This window comes from Abramis brama (assembly GCF_963993115.1).
Source record: "Abramis brama genome assembly, chromosome: 13".
NCBI lineage: Eukaryota > Metazoa > Chordata > Actinopteri > Cypriniformes > Leuciscidae > Abramis > Abramis brama.
The window spans coordinates 9,956,082-9,979,537 of NC_139975.1; the positions used below are offsets into that span (position 1 = coordinate 9,956,082).

The 23,456-nt window shown below is 36.7% G+C and overlaps 2 protein-coding genes across 19 annotated transcripts; one reads left to right on the top strand and one right to left on the bottom strand.

Moving 5' to 3' along the window:
• The first annotated feature begins 234 nt into the window (after positions 1 to 234).
• Positions 235 to 4,265, top strand: gpx3 (glutathione peroxidase 3). Of its 2 annotated transcripts, XM_084132230.1 has the most exons (6): positions 235 to 381; positions 1,652 to 1,805; positions 1,937 to 2,054; positions 3,140 to 3,239; positions 3,641 to 3,771; positions 4,024 to 4,265. In XM_084132230.1, the coding sequence occupies exons 1-6, from the start codon at positions 298 to 300 to the stop codon at positions 4,238 to 4,240; spliced, it is 804 nt and encodes a 267-aa protein (XP_083988356.1). In that variant the 5' UTR covers positions 235 to 297; the 3' UTR covers positions 4,241 to 4,265. The 2 variants fall into 2 exon arrangements, with proteins under 2 accessions (XP_083988356.1, XP_083988357.1); XM_084132231.1 differs by lacking the exon at positions 4,024 to 4,265 and having other exon boundaries at positions 3,641 to 3,995.
• A 660-nt stretch (positions 4,266 to 4,925) lies between these two features.
• On the bottom strand, positions 4,926 to 23,193 carry tnip1 (TNFAIP3 interacting protein 1). 17 transcript variants are annotated; one of them, XM_084132229.1, is made up of 21 exons: positions 23,149 to 23,193; positions 21,135 to 21,221; positions 20,865 to 20,916; positions 19,948 to 20,097; positions 18,755 to 18,936; positions 18,182 to 18,331; positions 17,990 to 18,078; positions 16,922 to 16,984; positions 16,153 to 16,347; positions 15,954 to 16,048; positions 15,556 to 15,691; positions 14,383 to 14,475; positions 14,208 to 14,273; positions 13,218 to 13,349; positions 11,291 to 11,419; positions 10,385 to 10,510; positions 9,244 to 9,369; positions 9,027 to 9,107; positions 8,716 to 8,901; positions 7,277 to 7,361; positions 4,926 to 6,017 (listed from the first exon to the last, which is right to left on the bottom strand). In XM_084132229.1, the coding sequence occupies exons 5-21, from the start codon at positions 18,897 to 18,899 to the stop codon at positions 5,956 to 5,958; spliced, it is 1,959 nt and encodes a 652-aa protein (XP_083988355.1). In that variant the 5' UTR covers positions 18,900 to 18,936; positions 19,948 to 20,097; positions 20,865 to 20,916; positions 21,135 to 21,221; positions 23,149 to 23,193; the 3' UTR covers positions 4,926 to 5,955. The 17 variants fall into 17 exon arrangements, with proteins under 17 accessions (XP_083988355.1, XP_083988344.1, XP_083988353.1 ...); XM_084132218.1 differs by having other exon boundaries at positions 8,716 to 8,903; positions 9,026 to 9,107; positions 18,182 to 18,328; positions 20,865 to 20,926; XM_084132227.1 differs by having other exon boundaries at positions 20,865 to 20,926.
• Positions 23,194 to 23,456: the final 263 nt, after the last annotated feature.

The window sequence follows — 23,456 nt, forward strand, 5'->3', positions numbered from 1 at the left end:
TGTTGAAAGACTGTTGCCAAAAATAACTGTCAACGTTTCACCACTATCAAACGAAATAGCTTTAGCCACAACTGTTTGAAACATAATTCTGTTAATCAAATGTCAAATTACATTACAATAAAATCTTAGGCACGTTAGATCTGCGATTAACAGTGCTCATGCATGTATTCACTGTGTAAATATGTGGGATGTGGCTGGTGATATGATTGGCTTGTCTGCGTCACTCTCCTCCAGTGCTTTTCATCTCCAGCACAGCCACGCTTCATTCAGACGACACACAGACACCCTGCAGAGGCCATGGGGAACCAGAAGAATATCTGGATCTCTGCTCTGGTCCTGGTGGCTCTCTTACAGAAAGTCAGTGGACTATCCGATACCCAGGTAAGATAGACAGACACATACTTAATATACAGTTTTTAGTTGATGAAATAGCAACAGAGAGCATTAGTTTAAGGAACATATTTTGATTAAAGAAGGCATTAATTATTAAAGCAATAAACTATAAGTCGATAACCTCCAAGTATTTGCATATTACACCGACTTAAGCTTATAAAGTAAATATAGGGGACATTTTTTTTTATTAAACATTAAAGTTTTTAGTATAATATCTTTATTAAAACATTGTTTTCAACACAATGCTGCAAGAATGTTTAGGTTTTAGCCCATAATTCAGTGTGATTTAGTGCGCACTGTTTTCATCAGGAGCAGGTGAACGGGTTGCCACAGTAACTGAGAGAGAAAATAAATAAATAAATAAATAAATGAAACGGGGAAGAGAAAATTCAAGAATCATGTTCAGTTCTTATCAATACCAAACAGCAAAAGTCAAGTCATGGTTAATATTTACTTTGCCAGGGCATTGCAACCTCACTACTACAGCTTCAGTGTGATGTAATCCTAAAACATTTCGATTCTGAAAATATGACTATTAGATTAGATAATATTATGATCTTTCTTTAAGTTTTCTTTTCAACTTGAAAATTAGCCTGTTCAATGATTAAGGGATTGTCTGGGATTTCACAATTTTTAGTGATAATACAAAGATCACTGCAATGTTTAAATAATGATTTTATTTCATGTTCAATATTGTTCAAAAGTGTGAAGATTTTTACACGTTTTGAAAGTCACTATTTGATGAAAAATAATGGTACTATTGTGAAATATTATTATAATTAAAAATACTTTTTATAAAATATTATTCCTGCATATTATGCATTATAAACATATTTATGTTTTTATAAAAGTTATTCCTGTGATGGCAAAGCTGAATTTTTAGCATCATTACTCCAGTCTTCAGTGTCACATGATCCTTCAGAAATCATTCTAATCTGCTGATTTGCTGCTCAAGAAACATTTCTCATTATTATCAATGTTGAAAACAATTGTGCTGGTTAATATTTTTGTGGAAACTGAAATTCTTTCAGGATTCTTTAATGAATAGAAAGTTCAACAGAAAAGCATTTACTTCAAAAAGTTTTTTTTATAACATTATAAATATCTTTACTGACACTTTTAATCAATTTAATACATCTTTGTTGAATGAAAGTATGAATTTATTTTAGAAAAATAGAGGTATATTTTTCATGAATTATTTTAAGAGCTCAACAATGAAAATTGTGGTACAGTGTTAATTTATGTTTGTCTGTCTCAGGTCTGTAACCCAGGTAGGGTAGGTGATACTATACACAACTATGGTGCAAAAAACATAAATGGGACCCAGTACATCCCATTCTCCCATTATGCTGGGAAGCATGTCCTCATTGTCAATGTGGCCACCTACTGAGGACTCACCTTCCAGTATGTAGGCAAGTATGCAAATTATTTCACTTATGTATAAATATTTATTTGACACATCTCATGACAGGAAAGCTTGAAGAGCAAATATTAAACCTGTTATTGATAACTGTATATTGACTGTGAGTTTCATGCTAATCAGAATTGAATCCACTTCACGAGGAGTTCCGAGATGTTGGATTCACTATCCTCGGGTTCCCTTGCAACCAATTTGGGAAACAAGAGCCTGGAAACAATAATGAAATTCTTCCTGCATTAAAGTGAGTTCACTGTAAAAAAGAAAAAAGTCCACCTATTTCAACGTAGAATCTTAAGATCAGTTGCTCACTTACATTTTTAAGTATAATCAAATTGGAATTAACTGAAATTTCAACTGAAATTTAATTATATTAAATTGATTTTAAAAACTGAGTTGAATTTACTTATAGGCATGGTTTCACAGACCGGGATTAGGCCTTATTTCAATTAGGACATTTAAGTAGCTTTTATAGATGTGCCTATAAAACATTACTGATGTAGATCTTGTGACAAAACAATGGCACTCACATATTTTAAGATATGTCAGTGCAAGTTGCTTTCAGTTAAAAGAGCTCAGGGGCGTAGTTTGTGGGGGGGTTGGGGGGGAGATAACCCCCCCAATATTTAAATCTATGCATTACAACCCCCCCAATATTTATACCATGATCACATGAAAAATATGCAGACCCAAACTTCAACCCCCCCAATGTTCAAACCAAATCTACGCCCTTGAAAGAGCTCAAACATGCATTCTAGTCTGGGACTAGACTTAAACCTTGTCTGTGAAACTGGAGGATAAAAGAGTTAAAGTCATGTTGTCAAAACAGAGACGTTGATGAAACTAGCATTACCGGTACTAAAACTTAAACTAAAATGAAAACTGAACATATAAAATAAAAGCTTAATAAAAATATTAATAAATACTACAATACAATAGTATATAAATACTAAAATAACACTGGATAAAACACACACATATTGACATGGTGCAGTTTTAAAAAAACTGATCTTGCAAGATATCCAAAAGATAAATTACTCTTCAATTTTAAATCAGAAGACTGAGGGTTTCTCAAGATTATTTTAACCTTGACGTTACTGGTCATCTCTCATGAGTCACAGCAATCTGAGCATCAGACAGTGTGCAATTAGCTTCCTTCTCATCCATCATCCCCTTTAAATTACTGCACGTATCATATATCTTAAACCTAAAGGTTTTTTTCTGGAGTGATACCTGAAGCCACTTTTCTGGTCTTGGCTCTCTGAAGTCCCTATCTGTTTTCCTTATGGACAGACTCTTGATGAAACAAATTTCTCCTTGTCTTCATAGGTATGTTCGTCCAGCCAATGGATTTGTTCCAAACTTCCAGTTATTTGAGAAGGTGGATGTGAATGGAGACAATGAACAGGCCCTTTTCACATTTTTAAAGGTTGGTCATTGCTTAATAAAGCACATTTTGAAATCTATCTGAAATTGCTTGTAACAACGCAAGAAAATCCCGTTAGGACCAAAAGTTCAAAGAACAAAATCTCAGGTACAACAAAATTATTGATATGTAAACACCAATATATAGTGCACTTAAATGATATTTGAGCTGTCTGCATACCATTGCATTCATTTAATATCTATATCAATATGTTTAGCTATAGATAAGTGTGCTTGTGTTGTTTTTCAAAGAGTGTATAACATTTAATTTGTATATGTTATTTTGTAATACAATCCAAAGACATTCATTTTTAAATGTTCAAATACTTTTGGGAACAGGAAGGGACAGAAATATTTATTGTGGCAGGAAGGCGGCCAGATTTCACATAGAACTTTCTCTTTCAGAATGCTTGCCCTCCTGTGGGAGACAGTTTCGGTAATGCCAACAAATTGTTTTGGGATCCTCTCAAGGTCAACGACATTAAGTGGAACTTTGAGAAGTTTCTGGTGGGACCAGACGGCAGACCTGTAATGAGGTGGTTTCCCCGAGTGAACGTATCTGAAGTTAGGGCAGACATCTTGAAATACTTCCGTCAGCTTGTACAAAAGGCTGATTAAATTTGAATTTGAAATTTGTATCTCTATCTCTCTTTCCAGCATAAACTGTGTTAAACTAGTTAACAGCGAGATGACATGTGGCAGTTTAAAAATGTAAACGTTTGTGAATTGGATTATTGTTACAAGAATTTGAACAGTATGAAATGGAAGTAAAAGGATTCTCCTTCCAGAAGCTGTCAAGGGATCAGTTTGGAGACTGGCATGATGATGACGGGAAGGCTTGAAAACAGACACACTGTGGTGCCTGACCTGAGGCCGAAGGCCAGCGGGCAGCTCTTTAGTGCATTCAGGCTGTTCTGCTGTTCCTTTTCAAACATGTCTCGTCTCCTAAACTATCCTTTGAACTTGCTGCCGCCTCTGTGGCATTGCTCCGCTTATACTCCGTAAATAAAGACTGTAATGCAAGAAACAATGTTTTCCTCTGGTTAATGCACGTCAGGGATATGAGAATTCAACCGGCTTGTAAACTTGTAGTTTAACTATCACACAATAACATTTGGAGGTTTAGACAGTTAGAATATATTTATTATACTAATCAATTACAAAAGTTTCACATGAGATCTGCTTTCACCCACTGGAGAAAAAAAGTCATTCCAAAGAGCACAAAACCGCCAACCAGTAAATCATGGAAATGAGCAAATGAAGCACACATCTCAGAGTGCAATCTAGCTCAAAGACATTTCAACTTGAAAACACTAATCTTAACTCGTTCTGTTCATTAAATTCAACCACATATTCATAAAATAAATGCCTGTCTATTTTTTCTTTTACATGTCAGATATAACACGTTTTTGAAGCAAATGAATTGCTCGCCTTTGGGAATATTATGAGCATACAAATGTTTTTGCGTTTGGTTCAAAGCATTGGTCTCTGCAGTTGGAGACATTGCACACATCCAGAAAAAACAGCCTTCATGATGGCGGATGACCATAAAAGGATAAAGGATATTATTCTTACCCAGATCATTTTGTTCCAAACATGTTACAATGCTTTTGAGTGCAACATTGGACCCATTATAAATCAGACATCCAGTGATTGATCAAGAACGAGACCAATGAAAAGTGGGCTGGACTAATGTGATGCATTAACTTATTTATTCTGGCCCACTTTCTGTGATTGTGCATATGCACAAACACACAAACTCAAATCCTACAATCTTCCAGTAGCTACAATATGTAAAGGGAGACACAAAACAATACACTAAAGACAACATTACTTAAGACATTAAACCACACTCAGCTGTCAAAACAATAGATATAAATAACTTATCACTTCCATTTGCACATCGGGAATAATGTTTTTGAACACTGAATCATGAACAATATTAAGCGAAACTACTGTTACTTCTGGCGACCATTTACTAGGACCAGATGAAGGCCCTCCTTGATCAATTATCATTTCAATTACAATCATAAGTATCTGAACGATCAACAAGCCATGTGAAGAACATAATCTAATAGATGGAAAGGTTTAACAGGTGTTGTACAGTATATGGCTTCCTTAAACAATGGGACAGATGACCAGTCAGAGAGTAACGCCACCCTGTGGTGACATACGCAGACAGTGTGTGACCATCCCAACCACGGCCAATGAAGGAATCATGAATCAGTTCAGCCACATTCAACTGTTAGCCATTTTCAAGACAATTCACCTATAGAGTTACATTTTTGTAGACGCATCAATACCAAAACACATTCTTATATGTCAGGGAATCACTAAATGTACTGTTTTCAGGTGGTTATTATTCAATTAAGCAGTGGAGATTTAACTCTATAGGTAGATTGCTATAAAAATATCGTTCAATCATATTATCCATTAAATAACTGACTTCAATTCCTGCATAGAATTATATAAAGCAGATAATTTAAACTTCAACAATCATAAAAAGGTAAAATAATAAATGTATATATTCTTAATTTGCCAGAACAGTGTTTCACAAACAGGATTATAAAACTTAAGTATATAAACAACATTTTCATCAGTGGTAGATATATATATATACACAGTAGGAAAAAAAAAAACAATAGTTCACACCATGCCAACTGAAAATAAACTGCATCATGCTACTAGCCAGGAGCCATTCCAGGAGAGAGAATATGCGTTTAGTGCTTTCCGGGATCTATGTTCTGACGCTCCCTTTTCCCAAATCCAGTTGCTCCCATTTCTGCCAGTAAAAAAAACAAAGAAGTTAAGAATCCTCATTTATAAAACATTATTGACCTTTTTTTATATACAGAAAATAACAAGATGGGTCATAATCAGTGTCAGAAATGTAAATAATGTAATGTATATTAATGAAATGTAAAAAATGTGAAATGTAAATTGGGGGGGTTGGCTTGTTGAGAGGGGGACATGATCGGAAAGGGCCAAGAGCAATGACTTGAACTCGCCAGAAGGTCACCAGAATCACAACAGCAATACGTGTTGGCTTTATTTGCATTGTGTTATCTTTATGTGCATTAAATTGTATAAAAACGGTCCAATTATATTCTTTTGTCAAAAGTTTAGGGTCAGCATTAAGAATTTTCAAAAGAGCAGCAAATCAGCATATTGAAATGATTTCTGAAGGATCATGTGACACTGAAGACTGGAGTAATGATGCTGAAAATTAGCTTTGCATCACAGGAATAAATTACATTTTAAAATGGATTAAAATAGAAAACTGTTATTTTGTAATAATATTTCACCATATTGTGTTTTTAAACTGTATTTTTGATCAAACAAATGAGCCCAAACGACACCAAACCTTTGAGCAGTAGCTTGCATTAAAAGATTAATAATTGAACTGAAATAAATGAATAATATAGGCTACTATTATGTCTGACACCTAATTTATTTCTGAACCTGGTCATGATATTGTTAAAAGACCACATGAAATGCATTTTCAGGACATTTGAACATTTCTGAGTTTTAAAAAAAAAGAATATTCAGCAGGAACTTGAGTACATCTGAATTTGATAAAAGTTGGGCTATGATACAACTAATATAAAAAAAAATTGGTACTGCATATATACAATATTGCATAGCTATATCAATTTAGAAGGAAAGATGTTTCAGAGTTGGAGAATGACATACGTGGTAAACAAACATTTTCATCTATAATTTACACTGATAAATCATGCACAATGGAAAGCAGATTGCATAATTTTAAATGTCATGGATAAACCCAAACTGAAACTAAACTTCATAGGCCTTGTACAATCATTATGAAATTTAAAGCTATTGCCATTTCATGTTTCTTCTGTCATGGTTCTCACTGTCGTCATCATTTGAACTGCCTCCAGTGGAAGCTCACTGATTCAGACAGAATGCTTGAAATATCACTGGGTCAGACTGATATTGTGTGGCAAAACAAAATGGACCCTGGTGACGTAGAAAGAATGTAAGAGGGCAGAAAGGACACGCAGGATGAATAATTTATACCTGCAGTTTCTGGAGGGGGTCTCGCTGTGTCTGCTTGTCCTCTGGAACCACGCGGTTGTGGGAAAGATGACTGCCAGGGAAAACCCTGAACACACACACACGAAAGAAGAAATCATTACCGTTACAAAGACACGTAGAGATCTCTTTCCACTTCTGCACACTGAAGACACACTGTACCTCTCGTAAAACCCTGTTTGTACAGATCATTATAGCCACATGTCTTTTTCATACCACATGTGGTTAACTACTTAAGACTACTGCAGAAAATGTTATTTTTCACCACTAATCGAACTAACCTCCATTGAAAAAGCCACACAAAAAAACAAGTGATGATATTAGTATAGGCATGTGAAGTGAACTTGTACTTCAGTATTAAGTTAATTTAAACAAATACCAAAATGCATTTCTTGATCAAAAATAAATGTTGCAGTGATGCTTAATTTGTTCTTTGATACTGATTGTTTACTTGAATAACTGAACAAACTTAAAGCAATGCTTAATTAATTAAGAAATATGTCAAGGTTGTTTTAATTTTATTTATAAGACTGTGGTATCAATAGAGTGCAACAGTGCCCGCCCACTTTTTCAGTGGCGTTGGTTCCGGAAGTATTTTTTCCATTAATTTCTCCAATAAGGTTTTCAAAAAAGTCTTAGATATAAGCCATGAACCAAACCAACCAGCTACGAGGTAAATCATAACATTTAATGAATCAAATTTCGATTTGATGTATGCATTGATATGATTCTAGTTTACCGTTTTGTGTTACTTTTCCTATTTGACTGCGTTAGAGTTTAATAGGTCTTGAAGAAAAAAATCCTACTGAAAACAATTGTGAACCTTGAAATTTATTTAGTTTTTTTCCATTTTAGTCAACCCAATATTATTATAAAGCTGACTGCAATCATTACACACATGACTGTCAGTCTTCTGTAATAAAGCAAGGCAGGCAATTTCATTTTATTTTTGATAATAAAAATTGGAATCAAAGAATCGATTTTTCCCCCATCCCAAATTTGCATGCATACATACATATACATACATATATTGACTCGATTACATAATTTGCTGAGCTTCATGGGAGTGGGCGGACCTAAAGAGGATCTTTTGGTGCGTTTTGCTTGTTTCGACTCAGATTTTTCTGAAAAAAGAAAATTTCTGAAAATTTTCAGAATTTTCTGTACAGCATCATGGGTAATGTTTTCACCACGAATTCCACTGTTAAAAACGTTTATTTTAAAACAGAAATAATGCAGCCTAACAGATTCATTATAAGCAAAAACTATCTATTAACAACCTGATAGACAGTAAAGGCTGTCTTTAAAGTTTTATAAATTATTGTTAAAAATCTATTTTCCCTATGGAGAAAATGAATGGAGTTTTTACTTCCGGAATCCAACTGTTGCATTCTATTTTACTGCTATTGCTATTGTATACTTACGGGGTTGACAGGCTGGAAATCCCTGCCAGGTGCTGTACTAATGTTGGGCATCCTGGGCGGGAAGTGTATGGGCCACCCCTCTAGACCTTGATGGCCCACCTGTACAAACGGGCCACAGTACGGAGGGCTTATCGGGCCATTGGCAGAGCCAGAAGTGGGATCGGACGTCCTCCTTTCTTGTTGCCCCTCCAAAACATGGAAAAACAAAATCTAAATGAGTTCCAGTTGTAATGCCACATCTGTAATCTGTATTAACAGCATTACGAGAGTTTCTACCACAAGGTGGTGCTAATGTGGTGCATTTGAGTTACCTGCTTATGTTGCATCTGTAGTCTCTCCAGTTTACACCTCTCGGCACGCTCTCTCTGACACTCATTCTGTGCTTGATGAAGCTGTGAACCAGAGACACTGAATTCAGGACTCTCATAAGATTCTTTCATGTCTCATTATTAACTAATTGGACATTTTTCTGAAGTCATTTCATTGGTTAGAGCTGACATTCCATGCAGGGTCTGTGTGGCTTCTGACCTGATTTGTCAGATTGGTCATTTGACCCTGCAGCCTTTCCACCTGCCGCCTCAGATCTTCTTTCTCTTCGTTCATCCTCTCTCTATCACTCCTCTCCTTCCGGAAGTCCTCTTCAAAGATTTTCACCTGAGAAAAACGCATGTGATGAGAATGGAGATCTACAAGATCTCTGAAGCCATTGGTACATTTCAGCAGACTGTACGGCTGTCTGTTATCAAACCTCAAGCAAACTGTATGACTCACCATGGAACCTTGACATTCAAAGCGTGTTTGATAAATGAGGTACAAAGACTCGAAATCAATTCACGTAAAGTTTCAATGAGTGAAACATCAACTCCTAGAGAACCTAATCTGACGCAATGAGAAAACTTAAAGGGATATTTCACCGCTGGAAAGATGAATGTGTATTTAAATTGGGTCATTTATGTAGTAGAAATGTAAAATTATTTTAGCGCCTTCTAGACTGAGAAAAGCCAGAAAATGTATTTTTGGCTCATGTGGATGAAAGACAACAACTCCCAGAATGCACTTGCCTCGCTGCCCTACGAGACCACTCCCAAGCCACGCCTACCGGTTACAGAGGGCAGTATCGGAAGAAATGATGCAACTAGGCTACTAGTTGACTCGAAACTGAAAAGACGCCGTTTTATCGTGAGATCCCCCTATGGGCGGGATGAAAACATGCGGAACGAGCTCCTACTACTGGCTGTAGTCTCTCGCCTCTGCCCAAAAAAGCCTCCGATGACGCAAAATGACAATTTTTGCGTCAGCGGAGGGTTTTTTCCAGACACACAATACAGAAATCTCTCGTCTCAGGGGGACATGAGGGAGGGAAGCAAGGTCATTCGAAAATACTACCGGGTTTCTACTGATACAAAGCTTAATGCTAATCGGTGAAGTATCCCTTCGAGTGTCCCCAAGGAGCTCATTCACTGTTTGAGCTCATCTGACCACAGCAAGGCACCATGTCATATCAGACACACAAAATATATGAATTTTAATGCATTTGATTTGATGATAAATTTAGTCTGGTCCCAAATTGAAAACTGGTCCCAGGTCATTCCCAGTACATGAAGTCTCCACTTGTTCAATTAACGTCAGACAACAAGTTGAAGAAAATGAAGTCTCCATGTGTTTGTACCTGCTCCTTCAAAACAGCTATCTGTGTGTGCAGCTCCTGCTGTCTCAGGTTGGCCACACCTTCTCCCAGGTTCATGCCTGGTTGGGTGGAAGCGGGAGAGTGGAGGTTCAAAGCTTCCTCTAATGCCTGTAAAAAAACATCACAATCAGAACTGATGTTTGCTTTTAAAACAATATTAAGCAAATATATTAAGCAGCACAGCTGTTTTCAACATTGATAATAATAAGAAATGTATCTTGAGCATCAAATCAGCATATTAGAATCATTCCTGAAGGATCATGTGTCACTGAAGACTGGAGTAATGATGCTGAAAATTCCGCTTTGCACCCTTGCTGAATAAAAGTATTAATTTCTGAATTATATTCAAACAGAAAACAATTATTTAAAATTGTAATAATATTTCTCAATATTACTGTTTTTACTGTATTTTTGATTAAATAAATGCAGCCTGGATGAGCATAAGAGACTTATTTTTAAAAACATTAAAAAAATCTTACCGATTCTAAACTTTTGGACGGCACTGCAGTCATTGTTATATTAAAATTACTCTATAGTGATAGATGCCCCTTTTTTATATTTTGAGCCCCTGTCCCTGAGAAACTCTCTGTACATCCCTGTGTACATTGGATTGATTTTAATAACTTTAATATGTACTTGAAGTGAGCACCAAGCACTCAGGAAATACAATTATCCGATCGGGACACAGTATCAGTAGATACTCAATTTTCAATGACTCTGATCAGATCGGGATATCCCTTATCAAATAAATATACAAAAAAAACTCAATTTAAAACTTTTTTTAAGGGGGTTGGATTAGTGTCTGCCTAACTTAAGAACATTAAGTAAAATGGAAAATCCCCATTTAGATAGCTAGGAAGCGTAGTGCATGTGTGTTTTGTGACTGACCCTGTTGAGCCGTTGGATCTCTTTCTCCTGGTATTCTCTTTGTTTAGTAAGTGGCAACAACTGGTCCTGCAAGTAACGCACCTTTTGTTTCAACTCACATGTCTCTGAGGTGAGGCACTCCTTCTCACCCTATTACAACATAGAGAAATACACTGGTTAGCCACCAGAGCAAAACAGTCACTTGGTTATACATCTATACTTTATACAGTTGTGTGTAGTGTATTGACTGACAGTGAAAAGAGGGATTGTCTTTAAAGCATCTTACTATAAATGTCACATTTACAGTAGGTCTGCAGCCAGTGACTAATTTAATACCTAAATCAATAAATGTCTTTGATTACTCAAAAAAAGTTATCTTAATCGTATTTAACAGCACAAGCAATCTGTCAAAGCACCTGACACGACAGTCAGCCCACATGAAACTATGACCTTTAAAGCGCCTAATATAAAAACCTGCATTCTCCGCAATTTTTAAAAAATTCTGACTATTGTCTGAGACACAATGGTATCGGACACAAAATATGACCTGCATCTGTGGTCTGCTGTGGGGGCGAGTCATGCTGACAAAACCTATGTAATGCTGTCCATAACTCATAAATAAACTAAAAACCATGAGACCATTGAGATGCACAGATAAGTAGGCCGTGGATGTGAAAATGAAATCAGTCATCACATGACATGGTCTATGAGACTCAATAAAACTATAAGGCAGTTTATATGTCGCTTGCTTGACTGTCCCCTGTGGGACTGAAGGGAAACTATCACTGTGTTCTAAGAATGTCATATGCCTGGTTAGAGGGAATGACTGGTGCTTCCCAACAGAAAACTGAAAGCACTGAATGACTACTTGAAGCCTCAAGAGTCTCATCGAGCTCCACAGGGGTAGAAATACCAGCAAAATGTTCCGAAAATTTAAAAAAAGTATTAAAAAATAAATAAATACATTTTGGGATTGACCGCATTTACTTGCAGTCTCAAAATGTCCCGTTCAAACAGAAACTTACAGTAGCATCTCGAATACTTTCTGTATGAACATGCAACAAGAGTCAAGCATGTTTTCTCTTATCAGTAACATTAGCAACAGTGATACAGAAGAAATATAAAAGATGGCAACATCCATAAAACTGAAAAAAACGTATAACATTTGACATGACAAGAGCTCAATTGAGCAGTGAGTTCAACCGTCAAATCTTCATTAACCGACAGCAGCTTTTATATCTGGGTGGAGATCGGAAGAACTCAAAACTGATGGGAGCAGCTCAAGTGGAGAACAGTGACTGGATCTAAAACCTTCATATGACGCAGCGCTTTTATCTCCGTTGCTGTAAATTACAGAAATCACACATGAAAACCCGCACCACATGGAAGACAGACACGTGTTTGTGCATCGAAGAACAGCTCTATAACACTGTATGACGTGACAGACAACTAGTTGTCCAGTCCAGTTCCTGTCACACAGCACGGATTTTCCGAGAATGTGGTTTTGAGATCTAAAATTTTACGGATGAGGGTTCGATTATAGAATGCGGTTGTCTCTCCAGTAAATAACAGTACTGTATGTGAACGTTTTTCTTTTGCTATGTGAACGTGACCATAAAGAAGTGTTTATTAAATGGTCTTTTTTTTTCTTGCTAACAGCATGAAGTAAAAAAAAAAAAAAAAAAAACACCCACTTATACAGGAAGAGACTGTCTGACAAACATGTAAAGCTGTTTTGTATTTCAAGCCCTTAAGTAGCGGGTTTATCTGAAATGAAAGAAACTACAATAATAGACTGGCATAAAAATGTTATATTCAAATTAGCCAGAAAACACTAAATAGATAGAGGAAGACTTTTGGACTTTCAAATCAGTATTTCTCTGCACCTAAAAGTAATATGTTCTGATTGTCTGTGGGTGTGCCGTCTGCGGTTGAGAGTAAGGCGTACCTGCACATTGTCAATCTTAGACTTTGCGAGGAGGAGTTTTTTATCATAATCTCTTTGTCTCTGTTCACGTTCTGCTTCGAGCTCAAGCACTGCCTTCTGGGAGTCGGCAAGCCGCTGCCGTAGATCTGTGATCTAGGGAGGAGAGAAAAGTCATAAAGTGATGAAGACTCATCAGTTTTTTTGGCATTGGATACATCTGTTCACATGTCATACTAACACAAAACCAAGATCCATCAGTTACAGAGCTGCATTAAACTGGCCAAAAATGTGTGTGTATCTTTATCAAAACTTTAATAGGGGATTGTAATCTATTTTATAATGAAAAACAAAGCAACAAGAACAAAAAAAAAAAAAAGAAGAAACAAAAGGTTGATTTTGTTCCACTGCTCTAAATTTTAACACGATCCCCCCATGACGACAGAGGATGTGTGTAGAGAAACAGCCTCGGTTTGTTTTTTTATTCTTTTTTTTCTCTTCTATCAGACCGAGCAGATGCGGAGATGCAACAGGCGTCACTATCTCTGAGCTGTGAGATCACGCGGCTTTGCAACCTTGGCCAGCCCCTATGGCGAGCCACAACAGGAAGACAGTGGGTACGGCCGAGGTGAGGGAAATTCTGCCAAAGGTGTGACAGGAGGGGCCTGTGGTCTGGTGTGCAACACTGTGACACACACACAGAGCAGCTTTCCATTCCTTTGCCCCAGCAGCATTTCCACCACCACCCAAATGCAGTAACATGGCCTGTCAGCACCCTTCACTTTCAACAGGAATTTCATGTGATGATTAATATGGTACAATCTCCCACCTCCATTCATATGTGCCACACCGGCTGGTTGGATTCATTAAGCAAATGTTGTTTTCTAAGTAGAGTGATTCATGTTTCTTTATGTTTTTATGTCATGCTTACCAGCAATAAGGTGAGCCACAAAGGTTACAAGGCCAATTGGAACATATTTATAGAGCGCTTCTAGTGTATATGTTGTCATGTACCTTCTGCTCAAACTGTGCTTTCATAGAATTCCACTGAATGTCCCACTGTTTGTTCACCTCCAGTACCTAAGAAAGGTCAAACGCAAGAGTTTACACGTCAGAATTAAACAAACGGGAAACTATGACAGTAGTAATGTCAGCATGAAAAAGCAGGGGACCTCCAGTAAGTTCTTACATCTTTCCTCTGTTTCTCCAGAAGCTTGATCTTTTTCTCGTACACCTCCGGATCGCAAGTCTTAGATGGTGTTTTTTCCACAGCTTTACCAGCCTGTAAATTTATTGGGAAAAAAATGTAACCAATTTTGCAATACAAAATTGCAATTATGCATTTGCAGCCAAATACTAGTACTTTGGTACCAAGTCAACACTAAAATGAACATAAAAAAAAAAGATTTGACCTTGAATAAAAACTGATAATATAAAAGCCTCTATCTATTTATTATTTTGGTTTATATTAATCTAACAGCCATACTTGCAAAACAAAATCAGAAACTGCTCTTAAATGTTCTTGTTTTTATAATTACTGGAAAAACTTAAACTTAAGTTTAATGAACTGAAAAATACTTAATTGAATTGTTATATTTAAAGGTTTTATTTATTTTAATATTTAATGAAGGGAAAGTGGAATTCAAATTTTTTAAATCATTTAACCTGATAATATTTCCTATTATCAATGTAAAGCTGCTTTGGAACAATCTGCATTAATGAAGATGACTTGACTTTAACCAATATACAGTATAATCCCTTGCTCTGTGTGTCACCAAAAAAATGTATTACCAAATCTGCATCCATCCTGTATCTTTTCAGCATAACTGAAACTCAATGTCATAAAATATCCCCATCAGACTTTAAACTGAAAACTGATAACATAACGTAATCAATCACAGCAATTAGCTGACAACCGACCAAAGTACACCAGAATTTTCCCGTCATACTACAGGAGAGTAATCTTGAGGTTGAGTCAGAACATAACACAATGACCATATGTATTGTTCTTCAATATTTAGTCATAGTGAAAAAAAAGCCCACAAATGAGGAACTTAACCAGAAAGACCATTGAGGAAGAGCAATATTCAGAGCTGAGGTGGTATTCCCAAAACTAAACTGACTCAATAAAAAGCCTTTCAATTTAGAATCCGGAGAACAATGTGCATGTTGGGTATTTTTTCTAAGAACTCCGACTGAAAAAGGCACACAAAAAAACGCAACTAGGCCACGACATCACTGGTCTGAAAGGGAAATTAAAGACAAAAAAAACCCGGCACAAATTTAGAACAGCACCAGGAATTCTGTGGTGATGTCACCTGAGATAAAAAGGTTCATGGAGAAAAAAAAAAAAAGTGCACACCTGCTGAGTCATGGTCATTTCCACCTTGGTTTTGGCTGCATCCTCCTTCACTGGCTCCTTTTTTGGGCTTGGTTGCTCAATAGGTGCTGCCTGGCCTCCTCCGCTGACCTGCTCCTTCAGTTTTAGGTTCTCTTGCCTGTCCAGAGAACACAGAACCAAAATCAAAACTAATGAATGAGGGGAAAAAATGATTCTCTATTTGATACACTCAGAGTTTAAGAGCAAGCATTAGATGGAAAGACCCCTCAGTTCCAGCACAGCAGGAAATACTGGCCTGCTGTGATGTTCTCACAACTTACTCACACCAATCGTTCTCACAGATTCACAATGGGCTTTTTTTTTTGTTCCATGATTAAATGAATGAACGAGTTTATGAAAATAAATGTGAACTAAATTACCTGAGCTGTTCCAAATCACGGTTACGGTACTGAAGATCCTCCTCCATTTTTTTCCTAAGCTCGTTGTTTTCCTGTCTTAGCTGTTCGCAGAGCGTCTAGAGATAAAAGCGAATTAAATACTCAGAAAATCAACCTTTAATTAATTCACATAACAGCCAAAACAGAGGCCCAGAAGGTGTCATGAGCCCTGCCGTCTCACCTGTAGGAGAGATGTTCTCTGTTCGTTCTTCTGGACCTTGGATGATAAGTGGTGGAACTCCACCGCCATCCGGCCCAGATGAGCCAGCAGCTGGTTGGGATTAGACTCTTCAGCAAATACGCTGAAAGAACTCTCCAGTCGTCGGAGTTGACTCGCCAGCTCCATGTTCTCCTGTGGCAGATGCGTCACTCCAGCCTGCTTTAGACAATGGGGTTTACCTTTATCTTCTTTTCAAAAACATCCCTGACATATAACACCAATCACTGGGCATCAAGTGGCACCTGTACTGTCAATATCTACCCTATTTCTTTCTCCAATACACAAGAAGAGCACTGTGAAACCATAAACTGAAAGTAAGAAAAAATCCTCAAATACCTTTATACAAATATCTCCAGTTGTGCAAATTTGCGAACAAAATTGTCTGTAACTTTAACTAAAGAGGTATTCCATAAACTGACACACGCATGAGTTTGTCTATCTGCTTACTAACTAAATCCTGGAGTTTCCCTCTGAGTCATCCAAGGAACAGCCTCATACAGATACGTTGATTCATTACAGTGAATAAATCTCTGATAAGGAAGGGCAGAGAGAAACAGCTGAGCAACTACACTGACTGGAATCTGTCACATGACTTACGTCCGCAGCACAGGATGACAGAATACAGAATGTTCGAAACAGAGCAATAATCCGGAAAAATACACACAAGTTCATACACGTGCAGTTGAGTGACTGCAGCTGCCCAGGATTTCCTAACATCCCTAAAACTCACCGTCTGGGTTTCAGAGAGCGTCTTCTCTTCCATATTCACCACCTCAAACTCCGATGAACTTTCCTGTAAACACATGAAATTACGGTGTTACAACACATGTTCTGACGGTTACACACAATATCAATTTAAGAATATTTTACCGTTCCCAAAGGAAGAAAATGATGAGCAATTGACAAAACTGCAAGTTACATTCCCATTAGCTTTTCACAATATGATGTGAAACAATATAATATATTCACATGTAACACAGCTTTGAAGGGAATATAACGCATTATAACACATGCGTTGCTATAGTCACAAGGGATATTTTGCTGTTCAAGTTGGACCAAAATAGCCAGCAAATCACAAAACTGAAAGTTATATTCCCATTGTAGGCTCACATTTCATAATATATATATATATATATACATATATAAATATATACACACTGTATATATCTATATAAATCTGTATCTTATTCACATTTCAATTTTGTCTCTGTTTACTGGAAGCTTCTCCAGTCACCAAAACAAATTCCTTTTGCTTCCAAACATACTTGACAATAAAGCTCATTTTGCAACATCAAATCTACATTATGTGATTGTTTATTCCCATTATAGGATTCTCACACCATTACGCGTGAATAATACAGGGTGGGCCATTTATATGGATACACCGTAATAACATGGGAATTGTTGGTGATATTAAAGTCCTGTTTGTGGCACATTAGTATATGTGAGGGGCAAACTCCTCAAGATGGGTGGTGTGTACTAATATATACTAATGTGCCACAAACAGGACTTTAATATCACCAACCATTCCCATGTTATTACCGTGTATCCATATAAATGGCCCACCCTGTAGTATAACGTTTCTAAACATCGAAGCTATATTGGTAATATGACACACATTATAGCATATGACGTGATACGCTTTATACAATATTAACTCAAAGGATATTTTACTGCTCACATGGGATTCAAATAGACAGAAATTCGCAAATCTGGAAGTTACATTACTACGTTGCATAACATCACTAATTTGTATTTTATAACTTGTTATAAGAAGTGATTCAGTAGAAGTGCTTACAGTTGCCTCTGGTTGCAAAGTATTTCCAGTTAAACAATCCCGAGATTCTTGTCTTTCTGCTGTAGGATGACTGCGAAGTTTTCCATGACCTAAAGGGAGCCAAAATCACAAAAGATCTGGTTTAAAAACAGGTCTCTCCGGCGTCGAACCATTCACCGACCTCACGCCATCAGAATAATGACAGCACTGTACCTTGTTTGTCTGTCTGAACAGGGGCACCCATGCATAGACTGGAGGCAAAGCTGGTCGTAGATGACTTCAGCACTTCATTGTCCCTCACCAACTCCTCCACCCTCTTCCGAAGTTTTGCTGCCTCTGTCTGAGACTCCTCTAACAGGTCTCCTTTCAGTCACGAGAAAAACTGAGTTATTTGACATAAGCACAGAGTGAAAGCATGGCTGCTCCTGACACAAGAGCACATCGAATGGCACATTGACAGCTTCTAAAAGTTGAAAAACTAGAATCACTTCATTTTTCTGTTCTTGCCCCAATAGAGCGATAAGCCCAAAATAGCAACACAAAATACCAGTGATTTAATACAAGGGTTTGATGACTCAGACGTCCTGAATGAGCAACGTGTAAGGCATTTAACTATATGTAACCTCAAGTGTTCAGCTTAGTCATTGACAGATGTTGAAATTGAGAATGATAAGGTGATCATTATAAAATCTTCCCAGGTGGCTTATATTAACCATACCAGCCTGATCAATCAGGTTCTTGATTCTCAAAAGCATTAAAAATGGGCGGCAGTTTCAGATCCCTCACCTAAACTCTTCAGACCTTTCATTCTCTCCCTCAAAACGGTGTTTTCCTCTAGCAGCTGTCTGTAGCTGAGGCTGCTGGCCTCGTCTTTGTCCTGGCAATCGCTCCCACCGGGATCATAGATGCGATATGGACCTTTTCCCTCCATCTGTCACCCAGTCACTTACCAAACATGTTTCCCTGTACTAAAACAAAAAAATCAGATGGTCATTCATTTGTGTGTGTACTGTACAGACAAATTAAACAAAACTTTCAGATTACTAACGCAACATGAAATGACGGCATGAAAGTGCGTAAATATTGTTAATTTGCAATTCAAAGAGTGGCATTTGAATAATGGCATATTGGGGATTTCTCTTTGGCTATTTCAAGACATAATGATTTGAATGTACATCTTTGATATCATAACTAAAATGTGTCACAGCAGTCAGAAAAAATTTCTAAAACAGTTAATAGACAAACAATAAAGACCAGCATGGATCCAAACTACCTTACAACCAATGCAAATGACTTTTACGTAAGTGACGCATCAAACTAGCAGCCAAACAAATTAATAATCATGAGCCACCAGACATATCTCAGAAATCCTAATAAGATAATCCTCTTGGACACCAAAAACACAGCCACCTACCTTCACAGAAACAGCAAATCCAACAAACTAACGTTAGACTTAAAAGCTAAACCCTTTCACTTTCCTTTCCATGATAAGACCTGTTTAAACAGATCTGGTAGTGTCAACATCATCGCTGAATGATAGGAGCTCTTAGATAAGAGGAAACCTCATCTAGAGGATCATGTTTATTTCTAATCCCCTCCAAGCTCTTAACAATATGACTTGAAAGAGATACAGCACGGAAAGCTTTAGCTTTTATTAAGCATGAGCCGAAACCCCCTAACGTTACCCACACAAGGTCAAAGCCAACGTATTTTGAAGCCTAAATAAATGACTCACTATAAAAACAAAAACATGATTGGCTATTAGCTTAGCACCCAGCTAACAGCAGGTGATGTGTTTACCACGCTAGCAGACAAAAGCTTTCACGCTAGCTCTCTCTAAAACCACAAACAGCACCTAAATACGCTCAATAATGTCCTAGGACAGAATTAAACATAGAGGTCGCACGATAACGATTATAATAAGCTGTATTTTACCGTTAGTCTTTTGTTTTCAATGAAAAGAAGAGCTCTTTCTGTACCTTGACGGAGATGCGTCTTTGATCGGCCGGAGGTTTGCGGAAGTGGTTCGCGGCGCGAGCGGAGCCGGGAAATTCCGCAGATGTAAACAGAGCCGCGTTCACTCTAGTGATGGGAAGTCCGACTCATTTCCGCGATTCGGTTCTTTCGAACTGTTCATTTGATAAAGCACAATACAGTAACTCTTTCACCATTTTACATGCTCCATAACGTTCAAATAAATACATATTTTGGCCTATTTTTTCTAGTTTTATTGATAAGGATGTTTATTGTAATAAAATGCTAGCCTCTTTAGTAAGATGTATTTTCAGTATGTGTGTGTGTGTTAATAAATCTATCATAATCAGGCCATAAGCATATTTCTAGCCCACTAACATCTCCAAAATTAGTCAAATCTTCGGGACACTCCAACTCACTCTGTTCGCGGATCATTACGAATCGATTCTCATTACGAACCTCTGGGATCGATTCAGTGAAATTCGTAAAAGAATTGTTCAGACCCATTGTTGTGAACCGATTCAACTGATTCATGGAAAAGATCCGAAACAAAAGAATGATTCATTCGCGAACATCGTTACTTTGCTCGCACTGAGCAGCCACACACATTTTAAAATGTGTTTAATAGGCTATTGATTTGGTGGCTGTACTGGGTTATTTTGATGTCTGAGCCCATATAGATTACTATAGAAAAAAAACGACTCATTTTCACATAGTATGATTGGGTGCCGTGTTTTCACTAGTTATCCTGCCTAATGTCATGTAGCCTACGTGAAACATTCGTGGTCAACATAAACCCTACCCTACCAAAATATCTAAAAATGTTTTATAGGTCTATTAGTGTGTCTGTGGTTTACAAATGTGGGTAAAGTATAGACAACAAATTTATATGCAGTAAAAAAGAAAAAAAAGAGTAGCTTACTAGATGCTTTTAGTCAGAGCGCTTTGCAGTATAGGCCTACTTTTCAATCCACCTGGATCAAACTGAAGTTAGGAACACGCACAATAACACAAAATCACTTTTCATTTTCATTGACAAAACAAGTAGTTATATAAATAATATGCATCTTTGTATCCGGGTGCATTATTTTTGACCCACATATAGCAGAAGCATATAGGCTGCACGTGTAAATGTATGTGTTCAGGTTAGGTTAAACAATCTAATAGTTAATCAGGTGCCTGCCATACTTACTCACACGGATGTAAGTTTTCTTGGAAACTTTAATCAGTACTGCAGGGAACTAAAATGGCTGTTTCAGCTGTTCTAAACACCATTAGCCTAGTTAATCAAAAAGAAGAAAAAAATCAACTTATTCAACTTATTTTATTTCTTAAATTTGAGAGTTCAAAATAGAATGCTGTGTTTACTAGTAGGCCTACAAGAAATTCACAAGGAAACAGATAATGAGACATTGAATTGGGTAACATAAGAGTTGTCATTATTGGCCAATTCTGGCCAATTCAAATGACTGTTTTGTTTGTCCTTTATAAATACTTTCAGAATGCTTAACATAAACATTACAATATGGTGGGCATGTCCAAGTTAAAGGGATAGTTCACTCAAAAATGAAAATTCTTTCATCATTTACTCACCTTCAAGTTGTTTCAAACCTGCATGAATTATTTTCTTCTGTTGAACACAAAAGAAGATATTTTGAAGAATGTCAGTAACCAAACAGTTGATGGGCCCCATTGACTTCCGTAGTATTTTTTTCCCCCCCCCATACTATGGAAGTCAATGGGGTCCATCAACAGTTTGGTTACCCGTATTTCTAAAAAATTGAGGGTGAGTAAATAATGACAGAATTTCCATTTTGGGGTGAACTTTCCTTTTAATACCTCAGTATGATACCGAGTATTTAAATATGCATTGGAAAATAGCTTCGAAAAAATACAGTCATGATGAGGGGTGCAATTTGAAAAGTGCTTGGCATAAGCTTTCAGGAATGTTATTGTCAAAAATATTCCACAGTTCTTAAAATAGTATTTTGACAGGAAAAAAAAAACTGTCAGGAGTTGTAATTTATGAGAAAATGTACATTTTATTGTCCAGCTAATTTAAATAATTTTCAGGGTTTGTAATTTTCAGCATATTTTTTGACCATTGAGGTTAACTTCAGAACAAAGGGATTTCCAGATTTATCAGATTTCTCTGTTTTGTCCTGTAATCCAAGTATGAATATTCAGTTCCCATCAACACCATAGAACAATAATATTTTAGGAGGAAATTTAAAGGGATAGTTCACCCAAAAATGAAAATTCTGTCATCATAGACTCACCCTCAAGTTGTTTCAAACCTGTATGAATTTCTTTTTTCTGCTGAACACAAAAGAAGATATTTTGAAAAATGTCTGTAACCAAACAGTTGATGTGTCCATTTACTTCCATAGTAGGAAAAAAAAATACTATGGAAGTAAATGGACACATCAACTGTTTGGTTACAGACATTTTTCAAAATATCTTCTTTTGTGTTTCAGCAGAAAAAATAAATTCATACAGGTTTGAAACAACTTGAGGGTGAGTCTATGATGACAGAATTTTCATTTTTGGGTGAACTATCCCTTTAATGCAACTTTTATATCACTCATTTTTTTAGCCATCACCATAAATCAGAAAGATTAACATCCTATTTGTAAATCTCACCCTGCATTGAAAATAAATGGTGACATCTTGTGGAAATTTACCACTGTGGTATTTAAGATTAAAATCACACACATAGTTCTGCCACATATGCGTGCAATCTGAATGTTTATTGAGAAGTCTAGTGGTAACGTTTTAAAATAAATAAATAAAAACTTGTAAAATGATTTATTAAAAGCATTGGTAGTCAGCAATCAATCAGCTTTAAAACTTTGCAATGTACAGCAGCATGTGCAGTAAAAGAGAGTCCGAATTAAATATCAATGAAATTAAATACAACCAAGGACAGTTTGAAAAACAATGAATTAAAAAAGTACTTATCTCATTTGAATAGAAAACACATGCACCTCTTAGTAAATAATACATATATACTGTATATAGGTGACTTTTAATAGCCTACATTTTCTATTGAAATGTACTACTACATCATAAACCCTTTCATCAGAGCTTTTATGGAAATTCAAATATACAGATTTACTGGTATAAAGTTTAAAAAAACTAAGATACAGCATTTTTTTTCTATTAATACTAGAAAATGCTCAATAAAAAATGGTTCAATTACTCACCTACACATTATACTTGTGTCCGAGAGGCGTTTTTTAAGGAAACTAGTGGCAATGGGGGAAGCGTTTGCTGTGTTTTTAAACAGAAGGGGGAATTCCCACATAGTGAAAGGGCCTGATATTTTCAGCTCAAAAGTGGGGCCTGGTATGCGTCCAACTTTAGACTGCTTAGCTAAGTGTTACCAGACAACACATAAAATTAAAAGTAACACAGCATTTTTTGACTGTTTAAAAAGTAAGTTGTAAAACAAGAGTGAAGGATTATTTGATCAAAATAGCTTCATTAATCAGCAGTTTAATGCCTGATATTG